General features: G+C 38.6%; 1 protein-coding gene across 2 annotated transcripts; it reads left to right on the forward strand.

The window, feature by feature from the left end:
- The first annotated feature begins 861 nt into the window (after window positions 1-861).
- On the forward strand, window positions 862-20,796 carry LOC112571013 (nephrocystin-3-like). 2 transcript variants are annotated; one of them, XM_025249794.1, is made up of 27 exons: window positions 862-1,883; window positions 2,159-2,297; window positions 2,834-2,986; window positions 3,260-3,393; window positions 4,639-4,734; window positions 4,979-5,064; window positions 5,528-5,611; window positions 6,144-6,279; window positions 6,680-6,853; window positions 7,559-7,662; window positions 7,846-7,951; window positions 8,187-8,330; window positions 8,969-9,252; window positions 10,528-10,663; window positions 11,060-11,224; window positions 11,605-11,705; window positions 11,939-12,061; window positions 12,811-12,911; window positions 13,034-13,116; window positions 13,545-13,786; window positions 14,431-14,506; window positions 15,017-15,150; window positions 16,424-16,595; window positions 17,262-17,330; window positions 17,569-17,694; window positions 18,036-18,161; window positions 18,324-20,796. In XM_025249794.1, exons 1-27 carry the CDS (start codon window positions 1,422-1,424, stop codon window positions 18,465-18,467), a joined length of 3,900 nt encoding a protein of 1,299 aa, XP_025105579.1. In that variant the 5' UTR covers window positions 862-1,421; the 3' UTR covers window positions 18,468-20,796. The 2 variants fall into 2 exon arrangements, with proteins under 2 accessions (XP_025105579.1, XP_025105587.1); XM_025249802.1 differs by lacking the exons at window positions 17,262-17,330; window positions 17,569-17,694; window positions 18,036-18,161; window positions 18,324-20,796 and adding an exon at window positions 16,981-17,251.
- The last annotated feature ends 92 nt before the right edge of the window (window positions 20,797-20,888 follow it).

Raw genomic sequence — 20,888 nt, forward strand, 5'->3', positions numbered from 1 at the left:
CACCCCAATCAATGATAACAGACGTATTGTAGATGTAAATATAATCGTCTGTTGTTCAGTCATGTCAAGGCGGACAAGCAAAGGAGTTGGAGCAGGAGCATTACATCGATGAAATAAATCTTCAAAGCGCTGTCTGGATGCACAGCAATTGTTGAAGTGATCTATATGCTACCAATGATGCACGGACCGCGAAGGAATAGAATAATGGCAGGATATGAGACCCTGAGTCAACGAAAACTCATGCAGGTTCACCTGTCCGTTCAAAAAAGGAAAAAAAGAAATCCACCGACAATCCCCCACACAAAGGTCTAATTAAAGAGGACGCGTAGATCCACAATTAAGCTGATGATGATAAAAAACCAGAACAGATATCCTAACTGTGCACGTGACTCACTGACTGATCGATCTACTAATTATTTAGGTCAGAGGTGTAATTTTTAGAATTAAAGCGCCATCAATATGAGTTAAAAGATGACAATGCCAGACGTGAATTTCTCGCCTAGACACACGCTTCATCGGACCTGGAATGTGAAACTGTAAACTCAGTTGACAGCTTTTCCTCTTATTTTGAAGTTAAAATGCTTCAACATCATGGTGATCATCCCACAATACGAGCAATTGAAAGTATGAAAGACTGCGCATATTGCAAATCAAATTTATTGTTTTCTGATATTACCGAATCCTTAAAATAGTTCATAGACTTGTTCCCTGCCTTATAGTATGTATAGAATATACATATAGGATAGTCTTATGTAAGTATTTTGATTGCTGATCGATATGCAAGTCGACACGCGGATTATACGAAAGTAAGAATGTTGCTGTGGCGCTGGCTCTGCACGACGAGCTTCCGGTCTAGGGGCCAGCCTGTAGTTAGAAATACTTCAGCCACAGACCTCTGTGCTCTCAGCACCCATCCTATGCTTGTATATTTTATATTTCTCCTTACATTAATTTAGTTGTCGAATAAACATCAACGAACAATGCACCTTAGCAAGTGATCAGAATAAGTAGAGATGATAAGCACATTACAATCGGACTTTCACTTGAATCATCCAAGTTGCCACTGCGAGCAGCACTATGAGTACCACTTAGCAATAGCGCACAGTAGAAAATGTAAAGATATGTTGACAGTGGGAAAGATATCACCTGTAACGAAAAAACCTTATAAGTAAGCCTTGATGAAATCAGAATGTCTCAATGCAGTCTAACGAATTCATATGTACTTCATGTTAAAGTTTGGCCAATATTTGTGTATCGACAGGTAGCAACCCATTAGAAGCCTGGGAGACAGGTAATAAGGCGAAAAATAAATTTTCTATCAAGAATGATGAAAGTCTCACCAATGCTATGCTTAGGTGAGTTACTGAATATGAAGATAATTAGCAAAAAGCAAGTGACTTGAAAAACAATAAAACATCACCATGGGTGCTGGCGGTTCTTTCATGCGATCTCAGGATGATGATGACATCTTGGGGTCGGATCTAGAAGGCAATGGACATGGTGTCATCAAAAGAATTCCCATTGAAATGAAACCCAGGGGCAAGCTGGGACTACGTAGTGTAGGTTCACTGGGGCGCAAACCAAAGGGTGGAAGTCTGCGTTCTGCACTTTCTGTAGACCTGGAGAATCCTGAAGTTGAGAGAATCAAGAAAGACTTTGAAATGTATCGTCTCAACAAAGAGAATGATATAGCAAACATGCAGAAAAAAGAACAGAAGCTAGAGATGGAAAACAAACGATTAAGGGCAGAACTGTTAGCTCTTCAGAAGACTTGCACACGCATGCGAGCAGAACGAGACGCAGCTCTTGAGGCCGAGCAGGAGGCAGTTGCCAGGGCTGCAGCATTTGAAAGCGACCGGGATAAAGTGCAACGGCAGTTTAAGGTATGTGAATACTTGGTAGTACTAGTATTTGAGAAGGGGCTTTACCAGTTACACTACTTCTAGCCTTTGTTTCTTTGATGATGTTTGCAGAAGAGTAATAGCAGGACTGGCTTGGTGTGGGTTGGTGTTGATTAAGAGTGTCAGAGTGTGATTTGTTCTCCATGTAATTTGTTCATGTCTTCATCAGTTCTGCCTTTTATCCTTCTGCTTTGTAATTTCTATGAACATCATTAAACTGATGTAATTGTTTTATTATTATTGTCACTATTAAACAGCTGTTTCGAGAGACAAAGGAGAGTGAGATACAAAATCTTCTTCGAGCCAAGCGAGAGATAGAGAGCCGACTGTCTAAGCTGATGCATGGCCTTGCTGAAGATGCAGACACAGCATCACGGTCTGGGCTGGTGGATCTAGGTATAATTGTGTATTATTTTAATTCTCTGTACTGTGTACAGCTAGTATATACTATCTTCATTTTGTGTTATTGTGGCATGGTGCAGCTGTACGCAGTACTGATTTAACCCTGTACAGTCCCTTTATGTAGCCATTTCACAGGTTGGTCTGCTTGTGTGAGGGGCATCAAGAATTAGCAGTCTCCAGCAGGTTTGTTTATTGGAGGTACCTAGAGAAATATTTAACAGACTGGACTGGCCATCCTATGAAGGACCTGGTATCGCCCAAAACAGTGGTGAGCCTTGTCAGCTGCTGTGTCTATCCATGTGCTCCCCCCAACAACAGGTACTGGTCATGGGATGAGTGACTGAATGATTAGCTGATAGATGTGATTGAAAGTCTTTGTACTTGAAAGTCTTTGTACTCTGGGGCAGGAAAGAATGGTTCAGCTTAGAGGAGTTGGGAGAGATAAGGAAGGGGTTCTAGAAGTTCAGCCTTTCACACTCGACCCTAAAACAGTTTTTGTTTTGTTTTTATTATTGTCTTTATATGTGCAGGAAATGCCAACCCAGGTGATTGGTGGACAGTGTTAGAGAGTGAGCCATCCCTTGGCAGTACAGCTCAGCTTCACCAGCCAGCCTTCCTGCGAGGCCCAGAGTTTGTTTCTACGCTGATGGAGATGGAAGGCCCATTCACCAATGTCACCAAAGGTATGACCGTTACTTCATGCAATAACACACTTGTCTGGAGATTATTACAGGAGTGAGAGCAGTTGTCTGGAGACTAGTATGGGCATGCCAAGTGACTTTGACTCTTTCTTGCCTGTAAGAGCTAATTGTATATATGTATATATTATGCGTAAGCACATTTAGTTATTGTTCAGAAGATGGTAGTAACAACTGACTGCTTTTCTTGAGAATACTGTGTGGTACTTTGCATTTTAAGGGAGGACCCTCAATGGTTCTTTATATTTGTGTACACAGAGGATTGGTGTGCTGCCCTGGCAAACATGGTGCACATCATTCCCAGCATTCCACAGTACGCCATCAGCAGCACACTGCGCATCTACATTGCTTCAACTAAAGACCTTGCAACAGAAGTGGACCTGCTTTTGAATGTAGGCCACTCTATAAAAGAGATTTGATTAGTCCTAACATTAGTATTAGTCTTTAAAAAAAAGTGGGGGAAAAAACCTACCTGGAGATAGCATATTTTGCAAGCTTTACAAATGTTTCCTTTAAGTCTATGCAGAAGCCTAGTTTCCCTTATCTACTGCTAACCTTTAATAAGTTGTAATCAAGTACAGTGGAACCTCGGTTAACGAACTTAATCCGTTCTGGAAAGTTGTTCGTTATCTGAAATGTTCGTTATCCGAAACAATTTTTTCCATAAGAAATAAAGGAAATAGATTTAATTGGTTCCCAGCCCCTGTTGACTCGCTAATATTTGAAAGTTACAGGCTATATAGGTATTTGTTTTAATGAGAACAGTTATAATGCAGATTAAATGAAGTTAAATAAAAAACATTAATGAAAGCATTTAAACATCAGAAAACTTGCCGTTTTGACGGCGTGGTTGGAAGCAGGTGTGGGGAGGAAAGGGTGTAATTACTGCTTGGATTCCCCCTCCATGAGCACACATGACATTATAACATCAGGGGTGACTTCCCTTTTCTGTAGCTTTGAGGTTCAAGGAAAAAACTTGTCCAGTGTCTGCTCCTTCTTCCTTTTTTGTAAAACTCTTCGGTAATACAACATCACATATCCGACAGACGCATGCCGCCTTCATTCTTTGAAATCATTTCCTTTTTCAATTCATTTGTTGGCCGCTTCCCTGTCATTACCTCACTACTATTAATTGCTCTTAATCTTCTTTGGAGCCATGATTAAGGATTATCTTATTAAAATAAAGCACAAAAATCACTAAATAAGAAGGATGCGCACAGGTAAGGAACGACCGAATTGTAACTGTGTCTCGAGCGCGAATGATGACATGCTGGTCGGTCACGTGTGGTTCACGTGGCTGTTCGTTATCCGACATTTTGTTCGCTATCCGAGACAAACTTTTAACGAAATTTTTGTTCATTATCCGAAATATTCGCTATCCGAGGCGTTCGTTAACCGAGGTTCCACTGTATATTTTTAATGTTTCTGATAAGAGTCTTGCATAAAACGTGAAAGGTAGACATCAGATTGTTAGACATCAGTATACAGGCCAATAGCTTTAATGAGTTGTTCAAGCCACATGCTGAGGGTACCTGGGAAGTACAGTGTGAGGACTGTGTATAACTAGAAAGGTATGCTGGGGTAAATCAGTATCCAGGTCTAGTAAGATATTATACAAGAAGTATATCTTATTGCAGGAGCACCTTGTCAAGTTGAGGTCACTGTGCATTAACGAGGGTCGGGATCTGGTGATAGTCTACCTTTCTTGTCCACCCGACAAGTTGTCACCTTGTGTAGGTTGAGTTCTTTTTGGCCTGAGTGCTTTGAGGTGGAATAGTTTTGTAAACACAGTGCAGTTCAAATTTTTTTCAACAAATCTCTCATATATTTGCATGTGTATTTATGTGTGTGCAGAAGGAATACTTATATGTGTATATTTGCAGAGGGAATGCTTACATGAACAGCATGTGTTTGAATGTTACTATATACAACTGAAATGGTTTGTGTTTGTGTGTGTACACATGCACACTTATACAGCAGGAAGATCTAATGCAGAAGATGAGACGTCAGCAGATCGAACTGGCATCTCTGTTTGTGTGCCTTTTGGGAGCCACTAGTCACAGGTTGGTAACACATGGAGCTGTATGATCAAGCAGAAACTGGTTATCATTAGCCGTTGACTTCTTTCCTCCTCCCCTCTCCACCCTCTATTCCTTGCACAACAGGTGGCTCAGATGTTCCTACATTCTATCATGTTTCACCAGTATTTTACCAAAACTTCTGGAACAAGACAGCTTACAACAGCGGTTCTCAGCCTTTTACTTGTGACATCCCCTGACGAACAAAGGTACGTCTGCGCGCCCCCCTCAGCCAGCAATGTAAGCTAATTTCGCTAATACCGGTATAAGAAACTTTTAAAAAATGACCACCTTCGCGCCTCCCTTGAAAGCACGTCGCGCTCCCCCCAGGGGGGCGCGCCCCACTGTTTGAGAACCGCTGGCTTACAGTGTTCTGCATGAATAATGAAAAGCATACTGAAAGCTCAAACTTATATATTAATCAGGTTTTTACTGAAATTTATTTCAGATTTTTAAATTTTGAAGTAAAACTTGGACATTTGGACAATCCTGGGAAGAAGCCAGCTGTGTTCTGTCTTCTAGACAACAAGAGGTGGGCATTGTGATGAGACAAGAGGCCTCCATTGAGATATGGTGCACTTGGGTAGCAATGGGCAGTAACATATTTTTAGTAGTGACTACACAGAGAATACATGAAATTAGTGTCTGTATGTTTATCTTACTTTTTTCTGTGTCAGCATTGTGTTCCAGAATATGGCTACTTATAATAGTCATAATACCTTCAGACACATTTCTGAAACACATGTGAACATTTATACTTTCATAAATATTTGCATAATTTCCTTGGATTTGGGAAAAATGATTGTTAAAATATAGCTAGTTTATAACTATATAGTAGTTTATAACTTTAAGAAAAGGATATTTCCCAACCTGATGCTTATAAAATAGTATGTCTAAAATGCATGCGAAAACATAAATTGTACATCAGAACTGGACCAAGCTGTATGCATAAGTTTGCATAAGTGGGCAGACCAATAGAGAAGTTACAGGCCAGTTCACCTGCCACTGACACTGTCTGCCACTGTTCATGTTGTATGCTGTCAACTTTGTGTTTCTCAATCTAGGGCAAGTCTGTCTGAATGTCAGGAGCTGCGTGTCAAGATCAGGGAAAGCGGGAATGCCAAGATTGTTACTGGTGTTTCACTGGCTGCCAAGACCATGGAGTTGACGGCAAATGAAGTGGAGAAGGTAATCAAAGCTGTAAGTACTAGCATTAATGTCATTTGTTATTGATCTAAATGAACTCTAGGTTTTGAGTGAACCAGAAGAAAATGTAAATTTTGCCTTAATGATGGAAAAAGTTGCTGAAAAATTAAAAAAAAAATTAAGTTCAGAACTTTATACAACTTTGATGAGTTGGAGTAACTATACTATACAACATCACTTGACTGCACAACCTGTAACTGAAGTCAAAGTATAATTCTTTGAAGGAAGATTTTCTTCTTAAATTTGGAATTGGCATTCGTCATTTGCATGATAATGCTGCATTTTGTAGTTGTTACGTTCTTGTCCACTGCTGTTATTTTTCTGGTCATGAAGCGCACCATAGTGTGCTTATTATGTTTGTTGTAATGTGCTTCATGGTGGCTTTTTTCTCTAGGAGCTTGGTATGGAGGGCCGGGAGGTTAACGGCAGCGATGATGTGGGAATGGCAGAGTACATGGAGGGGGGAGTGGTGTTTGGTGGGGGTGTGTGGGACCCGCATGAGGACTACCAGCAGGTGGAAGCTCTCAATCATGCAGTCCATGCTAGCTGTGAACTTGGATTTGAAAAGGTGAGGCATTTTAAGTTGTTATCCTATATTCTAGCATATATACTAGCCAGATGAGACTCTGGCTTTCACAGTGTTAGGGATGCATCCATCTTGCATGACTCATGACTAGAGAGTTGTAACTTTGAAAAATAATTTACACATTTTTGTTTGTTTGGATTTTTATTTTGGCTGTTAAAGATACATCAGGGATTAAGTCTGCCTCCTGACATCAACCTCATGGTCAGTGAGTCATCTGCCAACCAGTTCTTTAATTTTGATTGTTCAGTTGTTGAGTTTTGTTTTCCAGTAACAAATTTGGATTCTAAGCTCTTCCTATTCAGTTCACTTCCACAAATGCAAACTTCTTCATAGCTATAGCTCAACTATATTGAATGAGTTAAGATATATTAATTTACTGTGTGCTGTTTGGCCATTTCTGCAGGGTATGGGTTTTATTCTACATTGTTCTGGAGGTACACACATGTCATGAACTTTTGAATAACATGTATTAAATTGTGTTTAAGAAGCTGTAAACGTATATGATGATTTAAATATCATTTATAATGTATTTCATAACATCATGCACACTGTCAGATTTGAAGATTTTTTGTTAGCAATCCTAAAAGCATCAGATAGTTTGTTAGTAGTTAATTGTTTTGTGAAATTGTTTTGTGTAGTTGCTTTGTGTTATACTGCAAGTCTTAAATCTCTGACGTATGTCAACAGCTCTATGAGCAGCTGACCGCCCATGTGGCAGCAGCAGGTCCTGTACCTCCTTTACTGGTCAGTGGCTCTTCGGGATCAGGACGGTCACTTCTTCTAGCTCGATGGTAAGAGTTTTTGTGTGTTGGTTAGCCGCTCTTTAGGCTTAGGACGGTCACTTCTACTAGCTCAGTGGTTAGTGTGTGTGCGTGTGTGTGTTGGTGGAAGGAAGGGGGAGTGTGTGGGAGCTTAAATCAACTGCCTTTTTTATCTGCTTTCCTGTCTGAAATTATGTTTGTGTTTTTTTCTAGGGTGCAGTTACAGCAGGAAAAGAGTTCTAGTTTATTAGTGCTGTATCACTTTGTTGACTCGCTCAATGCCGATCCTATTATGATGATACGTCGCCTGACAGCACAGGTGAGCTATGGCTTTTGCTTTTGGGCACTAATATTAGATACTAGATTAGTTATTTTGTGGTGTTTTTGACAGGTTTTCATTTTATTTGCATTGGTTTTAGTGTGTTCAACTAGTTGACTGCTTTTTACTGGCATTTCTTTTGTCTTTTGTTGCATGTCACTTGTCAGTCCCTTTGAATGATCATCCTTCCATTCATCTGTTGGTGCCTGTGATTGGCTTTGACTGTTTTTTTCAGCTGATGCAGCATGTGAGCAATCCTCCTGCCTTGACCTGTGACCCTGTACGTTTGGTTGAAGAATTCCCTCGTTGGCTGGAAAAAGTATCTGCAAAGTCTCCAGGAGGAGTGATCCTTGTACTGGATTCTGTTGACAGGTTTCCTGTGAGTTGATGAAGACTTTTATACATTCATCAGAATTCATAGTCAGAATTAAAGAAATAAAACTATCTTTGTTAATTTATTTTTAGATGGCTGTAACTTTTGGAAATGTAGTTACTTTTATTGATGGTTATATTTTATATATTTTACTTTGTCATGTTTTATAACATCCTGGTTATTTAGTTTACCATTCCATTAAAAATTAAGCCAGTTCAGCCACATTTTCTGCCAACATTTGCATGGCCAGCAACAATGCTTAGTTATGCTAAAATGTGTGTAAAGCAAGCGAGGCAGATGTTTTGTGAAACTTGTTATCACATGAATTATTACCCATCTTTCTGGATTATTATGGAAATATTCCTGTTGACCTAAAATTATTACATAAGTTTCAGTCTGGCTATTTTTCATTGTCATCTGTAACTTAAACTGCTTTCATTTGTTGTACAGTTTCTAACATTCATACTTGATTAGTGCTTAGAGCATGATGTTATGTGGTATACCAATAATTATACATTTATTAGTACATGTATTATAATTTTGTTATTATTATTATTAGTCCTTAGATTTCCTGTGAGTTTTCTTTTCTCATGTTAACATCGAGAAGTTTACTTTCTTCTTATGCTGCTTGCATTTTATTTCAGCAAGCTGAAGTTCACCTTAAATGGCTGTTGGATCCCCTACCCGTGGATGCACGGGTTATTGTGTCTGTAGGGGAGACAACCTGCCCGCAAGCCTGGCGCTCCTGGCCAACCCTCAACCTGGGTTGTCTTGGTACAAAGAACATTCGTGAGCTGCTACGGGCTGAGCTGGCTATGCTGGATGCCAGAGTAGATGCAGAATCAGAGTCACGAATCCTGACTCACTGCCGGACCCTGCCTACATCGTGCCCTCTCTACATTATGCTTCTGGCCAGACATCTGGCAAGGTGAGGGCATGGAAGCATGCAGACTTAGACATAAAGACTGAATGTAAAGCTAGTGTTAATAAATTATACTCACTTTGGACACACGCATTCTTTCAACAACAACAAATCAGTTGGATTTTTGGTTGTCCTGGTCATAATGTATTTGTTTCCTGAACAAAGGACTTTGGATAGGACAGCATGAAACACACCTCTCTGACAATACTTAAATCTTCTCTACCAGCAACTTTGGTGTTAGATTTAATGCACAGTTCTGCAGTGCCTTAATTAATTTCGATCCTGCAAGACTTTTTGCTTCAGCATTAAGCTAATGGTCACATATTTTTCCATTATAGTAAACTTTTACAATAAACTCATAATAAACTTTTGACAAGGAGGAGGTACTCTCTTAAAGTTAAAATTTTTGTCATATAAATAACACATCTAGATAATAATACAATAATATATAAGCTACTTAAAATCATAGTTTACTTTCATCCACTGCTAGGTAGTAATCCAAGAAAGCTGAGTAGATGAGGCTGTAACAGGCGTGTTTATGGTGGTCCAGGTGGCTACATGTCAGGCATGATAATTGACTTGTGAATGTTAATCATGGAACATGTCCAGTGATGCATTAGATCTCTAGTGTGGTTTTGGCCATTCTTCATCAGCTTTTTGTGGCTCATTTGGAAACTGGGTGCGTTATATAGTTGTCTATCAAAGCACATCGATATGAGTACTAAAATGCGACATAAAATAAACTAAAAATAAAGAGCTAGAGAGAGAACAAATTAACAAATTATTACTTAGACCAGGGGGTAGTAATCACTCTTGTAATTTTTATAAAACATACCCAAAAAATAGACATATTTATAAACTTAGATATAGTTACAGAGCATTGTTTCATATTTCTAATGCCTTTAAAATGTCAAGCACTATGTTACAACTGCTGTTGAGTAGCATCATTAACTTAAACATGGATGGATTTCTATAAAATTTCAAAGGTATATATTTCTCGAAAAACAGTGTACCTCAGACAGATAAACATGAAATGAAGTTCTGTTTCATCTATATCTGTATAAAATAGTTGAAATCAGAAGGTAGCCTATTGCATACATGCCTAAGGGTAAGGACTTTTATTAAAGAGACACCTAGTCTAAATCTGATTAAAGCATTTCTAATTTAGCATTTCTTAAATAGTACGCTTTGATTTTGCCAGACATACCCAAAACCATAATGATACAAAAAATATAGAAAAAGCTAAATGGGTAATCTAAGAGAGTGTGTGTGGTTATACAGTATCAACAAAACAGAGATGACCAAACACCTATCTTACCAGCTCAACTCTACTGACTCTCGCAGTCTGTTCTGCCGCATTTTGGAACTTCTTCCATCACAGCTAGAGATCCCCGAGTCCAAAAGACAGTTTCAGAAGGTAGTTTTTAAAAATGGCTTTTATGTACTGCCCATCTTTCATTTTGATTTCTTCCGATATTATTGATTTATCTTTTTCCTATGAAAATACTGACTTGAACATATTTCTGTTTCTTGCCTGTATTTTGAGCCCATATACTACTAAATGTTAGGTTGTTTGTGTCTCAGAAAAATTTAAGTTCATACACAGAAATATCTTGAAGTTGCTTTTGATATGGTTGTGGTTATTATCTGTGATTGTTTTGCTCATGTCATTGACATTTTGTTTTAGTGCATTCTTGTCATTGTAGTAAGATTTTTGTCTCTTGGTCATTAATTTATTAATACTTTCTTTGCATCATTTCTTTTTCTTTTTTAACTTTTTGTCACCACTTGTACATGCTGTGATGTTGGGCAGGTACTGTGCTACCTCAGTGCCAGTCGCTGTGGCATGCATGAGAATGAGCTCCTGGAGTTAGTTCCAGGACTGAACACTTCTCACCTTTGTGTGGTTTTCCATTACTTGTCTTTACACCTCATTCTTAAGTACCAAGGGGGTCTACTGACTTTTGCTCACCAAGAGGTGAGTTGATGGTTCTACACTGCTGTCTATCCAGAAGGTTTGATGTACATTATAAGCCTCTTTTAGCATTTACATTAATCAGCTTAGACACAACAGTCATATTCAGACTTAGATCTTTAGATTGAAAGTGCCCTGTTTGATAATTGCAGGCTTGTTTAGCTTGGTAACAAAAAAAATAATCAATTATCATTTTTGCTGCAGACTGAGCACTGAATTTTTATGATACAAATTACAGAGCCCCTTTCTGTCATTGGAGGCTCTTTAAACTCATAACCTTATTGCTATCACTGGAGTTTCTTTAGCCTCAAGATTAGACTCATCAAGAAGCATGATCAGTGGAGGTTTATTAGACATACAAGTGCTTCTCTTGGTCTCTGCAGGCTCAGGAAGCTGTGAATGAGTTTTGCTTTCAGCAGGCGGATTCTCCGTCTCTGAATGCAATAAGACAGGACCTAATTAACTTCTTTGGCAGCAATCTGCAGTAAGTCCCTTTATTGCATGTGTGTGTTTTAGAGGTATTGATTTCAGTATTTGATTTTCATGTAATTTTTTAAAATTAAAATTTAATGAAGATTGAGATATAATTTGAGAGAATGTATGATGACTTGGCAGTCAAATAAGTCGCATGTCTCTGTATATCAACAGACCAGGTCATGTGACTACTCATGCTGCATTTCTCTGTATGCCAAATGTTTGCCTGATTGCTGTGAACAGATCAGGTCTTGTGACCACTCGGGTCTCAGAGGAGCTGCCCTGGCTATTAAAACAAGAGGGGGACAAGGAGACTCTCCATGCCTGTATCTTAAATCTCAGTGTATTTCAACATTTGTATGCAAGGTGAGACCTTGTGATATCTGATGTGAAACACGTTTGATGTTTTGGGCATCTATTTCAGTTCACTGTGATATAGTCTTAGTTGCTGGCATGGCATAAAACACAAAGAAACATCCTTTTCAACACTTGTACATCTGATCAGAAAGAAAAGTTTGTGGTTATAATAGCCTCTAGATTATAAGCTTGAAAGTGATAATTGATTACAATGAGGAGGAGATAGAAGAAAAGGATCATGATGACTGGAGTGGCTGGCGGTTGCAAGAACATGTGACTGCAGCATCATCTCATGGGTTGTCCCAAGTGCCTTATCACACAAGACATGAAAACACCATTAGCAGCATAAATTTTAGCAGTAATGCCAATAATTCTATTTGAACGAGACTTAACATCATCACATTATCATCTTGAGGTTTGTACCACCTGACTGAAGCATTCTCAATGCTTATTTTAATGGTGGATAATCAAATTTTCCACAGCAAGTTATCTTTTCATTTTGTGAGGTTTTCTTTCTGTATTCCATCTATAATTTGTATAAAAAAACTGAATTTTCATTACCTGTTGCTGGTTTATTGACAAAAAGAGTCATTTGGTTGTTAAGGGATGGACAACTGTCTTGAGACGGGATGTAGTCATGCTAGATGTGGTCATCTGAGTGGTAAGAGAGAGAGTGTGTGTTTGTATATGTGTGTGTGTGTGAGAGAGAGAGTTGTAGAGACAGGCAAGTCTGATTCACCATGCAATGTGTGTGACAGAGGTCGGTGTGCAGAGCTCATCTCTTACTGGCAGTACATTGGAAAGGACCAGGCCAGCATGGCTGAGGCTTACTTCACTGCTGTGAAGACATTGGAGGATAGTAAGTAACATGTCAGCAGTGAGAATAGTTATACAAGTAGCTACATACAGAAATGTCTTCAGACTGAGAATGTGCTGATCAAACATAGATGGATTATCCATCATTTTTTATCTTTATTTCAGATGGACAAATTACTTTACCAAAAATTGCTGACATGTATGAGATATTGGGGCGTTTCCTGAAAGATCTTGGTCTTCTCAACCAGGTGTGTTAATGAATGTACCCAGTATCATCTCCATTTATGATTAATTAAAGATGTCGGGTGGTTGAGATTTCAGGTGACTGAGATAAATGATAATAATAATGAAGATTGTTTATAGCACTTTCCAATGATTTTCATAGAGTACTTTACAGAAATAATATGCAGACTGAATCACTGACAACCATGAACCCATATTCGCATGTAACTTCTCACTAACATGCTCACTTCTACAACATACATTCACTCATACACAAAGTAAATTACAGACACATGTTATGCACACTTATGTTCAGGACAACAAAAAAAATCCTTGCCCATCCCTAGTATAGCTGTATGTGTAATTATCTTCAATAAGTATGAAACTCATAAAAATGATCTCTAAAACATAAACATAAAACATAAAACGCCCTGTGTTTGGAATCATGTTTCAGGCCTTGCCTGCACTACAGCGTGCGCTTGAAGTACGTGAGACTGCTGTGGACCCAGACCATCCTATCATTGCAGGCTCACTGCACCAGCTTGCAGGCCTGCATGCCCAGTGGGGTAAGTTTGCCACAGCAGAGCTTCTGTATAGACAGGCGCTGGACATCTTTGAGGATGCTTTTGGATCAGATCATCATTTGGTGGCCAAGGAGCTGGACTCCCTGGCTGTACTGTATCAAAAGCAAGACAAGTGAGTAGATTTCAGATGACAAACTATTGCAGATCTAAAGTGTAAATCTTTGACAGTGAAATGTGTCACAGACAAACAAAGCTGCTCCTCCTTTTTCTTCTGTCTCCGCAATTTCTTTTTCCATAATTTATGCATTTATCTTAATTTTGCAGACTTTCCACGCTTGATCCCCTTACCTTTCTGTTGTCTGGGTTGGTTTCTTGAATTTCTCCCTATTGTGACTATTATTATTGTTGTTATAATTAATATCATTTGTAAAGAACAATGAACTTGATAAGGCTGTATGGCATTGAATAGAAGGTGGTGGAGCTTGCGGACATGAAATTACAGGGCTAGTTGCTTTTCAGTGATATGGCTGGCTTGGCATAAGACACCAGTTTTTTCCCCCCAACCCTTGTGGACATGAAAAGTGTGGTCTGAAGACAAGGCAGACTTTGTGCCTTCTATCAATGTAGATTACTGTTAACGAGTATACTCAAAATGTTTCTGTACTTTTAATAAGCCAGAATTTCTACACATACATACATATTTGCACACCGAAAGGTAGAACACAAATTCTTGGACGTTAACATGTACACATACATACATGCATGTCAGTGTAATTCATGTAAGAAGTAAGGTGCTGTATTCTATACTGTCTACAGACATGATGTAGCTGACCCTCTCAAGAAGCGAGCCCTGTCTATCAAGAAGAAGATCAGGACTCCACAAGGATCTGCTGTGAGTGGGTTGTTTTATATGGGAGTGTGCAGGGATTCCTCTTTGTATGTGTGACCTTTGACATTTCCTCTTCGTACTGTACCAAATGACATGACTAGGTAGAGATCAGCCTCTAACTACCTCAAATCCAGCTGTCCAAACCTGTTTCGGTCGAATGACCACAGAACAATAGGACATGAATTCAGTTTAGCCCCCTCCCATCTCCATCTGTCACACCAGCGAGCAGTCTTTTGCCTGGGCTGAGTCTGGAACCCACTCTGGGGAGGTAAGAGGGAGCTAGCTGTCATGTCATCTTGTAAGTACTCGTAGAAAGAAATTTTACCACCAAAAATGGTATGTTTCATGTGACAATATGGTGGCCTTAGATACTTTTGACAATAGAAGTTGAGGGTGATGTTGCTTTCCATTGTTTCTCTTATTTACAATTTTTGTATTTTTTTTAAAATACAGAATAATAGAGGATACAAAAGATAAAGAAAGAAACATTCTGAATTTGAAATCTGTTTCTAGAGTCAGCATAGAATTGATCCCCTCCAGAGACGAGCACTTCAGCTGGAAGAATTAGCCATGGGCCCTGACTCGGCTGATTTGGCACGGACCCTTAATGAACTTGGGGTGCTGTATTACCTTCAAAATAATATTGAGTGAGTCAATTACATATAAATTGCATTTCCCTACATGGATATGAGCTCAATGTACTGCACACGAAAGACTTGAAATGAATCAACAGTCAACCATACCAGAAGCATAAACATCAGCAAACAGATGACCTCATGGCAAACATGAACATAATGCATGGATGAAGATGAAGAACTGAGGAATAAGTGAACTAGTATGCCTGATTATGCAAGATATTTCCTAAAGAGATAAGTTCTGAGATTGGATTTAAAGGCTTTGAGCATAGATACAGTTTGAAGAGAAAGAGGCAGAGAATTCCAAACAGCTTGGCTTGAGAAGGAAAACGTGCATTAGCCATCAGATGCAAGGCACGGACAGGAGGGCAACACAATTAGACCAAAGTGGGCGACTCTGGTAGTAAGGTGTCTGTAGGTCAGACAGGTATGCAGGGGTAAGGCTGTGACGAGAACAGCTCTCACAGTGACTAGTCAGGTATAATCAGTTGGTTCATTGACCAAAATCACTAGGTTTAATCTTAGAAGGTGTCCAATATGTAAAACGGTCACTCACAGCTATACAAAGTTTTTATTTTAAGTGCTTCATCTCAGTATGAAGTCTGTTAATACTTTATACTTTTGTTTATATTCATAATTATTTTTGCATCTTAAGCTTTTAAAGTGGTTTCCATACTGAATAAAGTTCATCTTAATACTTTGTGCTCCTGAAAAAAATGGCTATTATTGTAAACATCACTAAAATTTATGAAGAATTTAAAAATAAAAGGAATTTACTTTTCCGCCTGTTGATTATCAAGGCATGATCACAAACATGATTGTAATTGTGTATTTGGTGGCGAATCATTGTGTACCATAGTTGATCTCTCCATAACCTTAACATCATCAAAATATTATATATTTCATCAAAGATTTTCATCAGTGTATTGGCTGAAAATTTAACTTTTCTTTTCTTAGAAATAAATTCCAAGGAAAATTATCAACAGCAAAATAACTCAGCTCTGTATACTTGTACCTGTTATAATTATAATAAATTTTATTATGGTAGAGAGGAGAATTAGTCGCTAGTATATAGCTTCACATATCTGTAATTTACAGCATAAGCACTTCTTTTTCAGGCTGTCTTAGCAGAAACTTTTAAAGCTAGTGTTTTGAGAAGGTGTGACCAGTACAGTATCAAACAAATTAGTCTTGTTAGACAAAGGTTAACTTCTTTTTTTTTTCTTTTTTTAAAACTGTGCTTTAATGGACACCTTGAAACAGTGATTTTTCTGTTTGTTATCAGGACAGCAGAATCATTTTTCAAACGTTCTCTTGAGATGCGGGAGAGTGTGTTGGGTGTGGATCACCTAGACATTGCCCAGTCACTAAACAATCTGGCAGCACTGTACAATGATCGTAAGCAGTATGACAAAGCTGAGCCTCTCTATGAGCGAGCATTAAAGATCCGCACCAAGGTAATATCTTTTCAAGTATCATTTATTGGATGAAACATTTTGAATTATATTAAAATGTTTCATTTTTGTTCATTTATTCCAAAATTGGTCTCTTACGTTAGTCATTTATTCCTCTATCTTTCTAAAAGCTTATTTCATAGAATGTTTACTAGTAAAGATGGGGGGGGGGCTTATGATCATATGGATTTCCTGCTGACACAGTGTTAAACATCAACAACCAACATCATATTGTGGACAGCAACCTTTTACTTTTATTTCGCCCTTTTTCTCATGACAAGAAATGCTTTTTTTTTGGCAAATTTTGAATCATTATCTAAATCAACACATGATCTCTGACAATAAATATGTCAACATTGGTCAACATTGAATTGCTTATCTGAACCAGCACTCCAGCCCTGACAAGGGCGGTCTGGTGGTGCAATGGTTAGCTCCTGTCACCAATACAGTGAAGGTTGGCTGTCCCGGGTTCAGCTTATGTCTCGTGCATGCTGTTCTCTCTCTGCACGTGGCATCTGTTTACAGGCCTGGCTGCCTTGCCGTGATATAGCCTTAGTTGCTGGCTCCACGAAAAACACCAATTCTTTCCCCCACCCACCCACACATACAGTCCAGCCCTGGCAATAAATGTCTGTCTTTTGTCAACATTGAATTGTTTATCTCAACCAGCACTCCAGCCCGGACAGCCCTGGTGTGGCAGCCATCATTAAACATCTGGCAATGTTGTACAAGAAGCAGGTAAATAAAATATGAGCTGCCATTTCCTTTATGCTTATGAATATGTATAGCAGATAAACATGTAAAAGCACACTGCTATTTTCTGGACTTGATCGTGTCAACTCATCAGTTTTGTCCTCTTTTGCTTTAAAGAATATGGTGCTTCTGTAATAATTTTTGAATCCTTATCACCTTTAGCTATATATTGATAAACTCTGTGAGAAATAACTTCACTAGACTTTTGTGTTTTGTTTACAAGGGCAAACTGGACAAGGCTGAACCACTCTACACTCAGGCTGTGGAAATCAGAGAAAAAGCATTTGGCCAACATCATCCATCAGTAGCTACAGGCCTGGTCAGCCTGGCTGTCCTATATTCTCAACAAGTACGAGCAGCTCTCATGTACCTCTCATGCCGTCACGCTCTCAAGTCACATGTTTTTAGCTTTTATTGTCCCAGCCACGTGTTCTACTCCAATTCACATCACTGTAGTCATCATGGATTTTTCTAGTCTGTCACAACTGTTGCGACATGATTTTGGCACATATTTATGTTGGGGGGAGGGGGAGTATGAAACTTCAGCTTTCATAAATAAAGCCAAAAACATATTTGATCCTGGACACCAAATGTGTGATACTTTTTTGTCACTGCGTTGATCAACTGCTACATGATTCTTTTTGGCACCCTGTTTATTATTTTGATGGACTAGAATGTGGATTTTTGCAGAACAAGCATGCAGATGCAGAGCCACTTTATGAAAGAGCACTGAAAATATATGAAGACAGCTTTGGACCAAATCACCCACGTGTGGCTGAAACTCTTCGTAATTTAGCTGTCTTGAAATATGAACAGGTACCTTACCTTTCTTAAAATATTAACAGGTACATTATTTAATTGCCTTAAAATATAAACGGGTATCTTTCTTAATGGTGTCTTGGATGTCTTCTGATGCAGTTGAATTGTGTATATTTTTCTATAATACTGCTGAAGGATTTGATATTTATCATCTTTCAGAAAGATTATGAGACAGCAGCACGCTACTACAAACGTGCAACGGACATCAAAGAGCAAGAGGCAGCCTATGCACCCAAGGGCTTGTCACGAAGAAGTTCCAGTGGCGACACTAACTCCACTGTTAAAAATTTAATGCATGTGTAATGCTATTAGAAAGCGTGTTGCTTTAGGGTTTCATGAGAATTTTAGTTCTTCACCAGTAAACCCCAAGTTTGCTTTTAATCTGTCAAACAATATCAAATCCCTCATTCTTGATTTCATAAGGACAAGATTTCTAATTTGTTTTTTTGTCTGAGGGGAGAGAAAATGGATATAGGCTAGAGAAAGAATTTGAAGTCAATTTTGTTTTATTCATAATGTCTGTTGAAGTTTTTGAAATATCTATATTTTATTACTCCATTATTTTAACAAATTCTTTTCTAACCTTATAATAATTAAAAAAAGAAGAAATTTTCTGAGTAACAACTGGCATCTTCTGCCATGTTTGTTTTGGGGTCTGGAAAGAGAAAAAAATAAAGAAGAGGAACTAAGGTGATGTAAGAGAACCCCCCACCCTCAAGCACCAAACAAGCCAACCCCAAACAAATCACACACTATGCCCATTAAGCAAGATAGAGGAAGACAATGTAGACAGAGCTACACTTTATTTAGAGATGTGGTCTGTAGTATTTGATAATGACAGGTTTGTATCATTTATGTCATCATAGGTTGCAAACCCATCTGTTAGTCATCTTTTAATCATTCATCATCGATCATCTAGATATCATCTGTCCATCTATATATCATCTACCGATCTATCAGATTAATCCATCTCAACACTATTTGGCTATCTTGATTACTAATGTTTCATTGAGAAAAGCTTGTGTAGCTGCCATTATCTGTTACAAAAATATTCAATGTGGTTGTCGTCCCCAGTTGCTTATGTTTATAATAAGTAGAAGTGTACTGGCTATTGACTCCAGCTCGGTCTTGGTATGTTTGTTGCTTATAATGTCATGTTCTGCTATCAGCAAGTGGATAGAACTGAACTATCTGCTACTGAAAGTTTCCTTCTTGAAAAAATAATGTCGTGGCAGGAACTAGTTGATTTATAACCATTTCATGTTTGCATGTTACAGAGAGATTCCATCTAGAACAGGGATTTTTTCCCCATCATTTCTGCATCATTCCATTTTTCCATTCAAAACAAATGTTGCATGCAAAAGGCATAATTGAGTGACGATATTCACTCAGAATGAACCTCTCTAAATGGAAAGGGAGTATGAACCTGAATGAGTGAAATGTCTGTATAAAGGTTAGTGAGACGTGATTCCAGGCCCTGAATCCACATGGAAAGTCACATTCTCATTATGGGTGGGCCGGATCTGTGGCAAGTTTTTATTGAAGTGCAAACATTGGAGCATACAAGTAGCTTACAGGTAACCTGCAAGCACTCAGTGTCAGTAAGTTTCTCTCTATAGGAATTAGTTATCAGAGTTATGGATCTGTAGAGCCCTGGTTTTCAAACTGTGGTACGCATACCGCCACTGGTACGTGATTCAGTGACAGGTGGTACCCAAGCACCATGACTAAATCCTAGACAAATATATATATATGTGCTTAGGGGTTAGGTTGGGAGATGATACTCGGTTTGAATTTTCAAAACGGGTACCTTTTCGAAAGTGGCAGTTGTTTGAAAAAGTTTGAAAACAAGGGCTGTAGAGGGTTTGCATTATGTCATTGTAATCAACTCCAGAACATCCCCATTGTATTTGACTATTACAGGTTTAAGTGTCTCATAAACAGATATTTGAATTCTTCTGACCTATTGCTGTGGCCTTTGTATTTGGTTGTTATAGGTATCAGTGTCTGATATATTGATAATCATTTTCTTGTTCCACTCCCTCCAGCATTAATTTCCTAGGCTTTTATCAGTTGGCTAGCAATTTCCTTACTTGAGGAATACTTTGGGTGAGATGGGAGAAGATTGTAATAATGTTAAATGGGACTACTGATTGGGCAGTCTCTGTTGTCTGCTCCAGGTTTACACCATAACAGTATTTGTGCAAAAAGAATATTTGAGGAGGCTGTGATAGATCTGTACTAGTCTTGAATTATCATTGGTATTTCTACTTTATTATGAAGAATTAATGACTCCTGCGTTAACTGGGGACACTGAAACATCAGGGGATGCATGTATGTGTATGCATGGCTGCGTTTTTGCAGAATATGAATAGACTTTGTTAAACTGTTTTGTTAGTGATGGCTTTTTAAAAAGTTTGTACACTAATGAGGTTACAATCTCTGCTGTTGATGCTTTGGTCAGAACTTTTTCAAATCCTGTGGCAGCAGCAGCATAGTCTGCAGGTTATGGTGCTTTTTGTGCCTCAAGAGAAATCACACTCCGTCCTGACAAACACTTTGCACTTTTTTCAGTTTAATATCATTATTACAAATGATGATAAAGAATAATAAAGATACATAAACCATTGTTCAACAAGTGTTTATATGCGTCTAGTTAGGTACACAAGGTGTGTGCGCTAGGAGGGGGCGGGGCGACAACCCAAGGCCCCGCCCTGACGGGGG

This window comes from Pomacea canaliculata, linkage group LG1 (genome assembly GCF_003073045.1).
Source record: "Pomacea canaliculata isolate SZHN2017 linkage group LG1, ASM307304v1, whole genome shotgun sequence".
Lineage (NCBI taxonomy): Eukaryota > Metazoa > Mollusca > Gastropoda > Architaenioglossa > Ampullariidae > Pomacea > Pomacea canaliculata.

Excerpts from the sequence above, each read along its gene's own strand:
- LOC112571013 (XM_025249794.1), top strand. The coding sequence starts at position 1,422 with ATGGGTGCTGGCGGTTCTTTCATGCGATCTCAGGATGATGATGACATC. Across the intron at positions 11,225-11,604 it reads TGACTTTTGCTCACCAAGAG|GCTCAGGAAGCTGTGAATGA; the intron begins GTGAGTTGATGG and ends TGGTCTCTGCAG. Across the intron at positions 16,596-17,261 it reads CATTAAAGATCCGCACCAAG|CACTCCAGCCCGGACAGCCC; the intron begins GTAATATCTTTT and ends TATCTCAACCAG.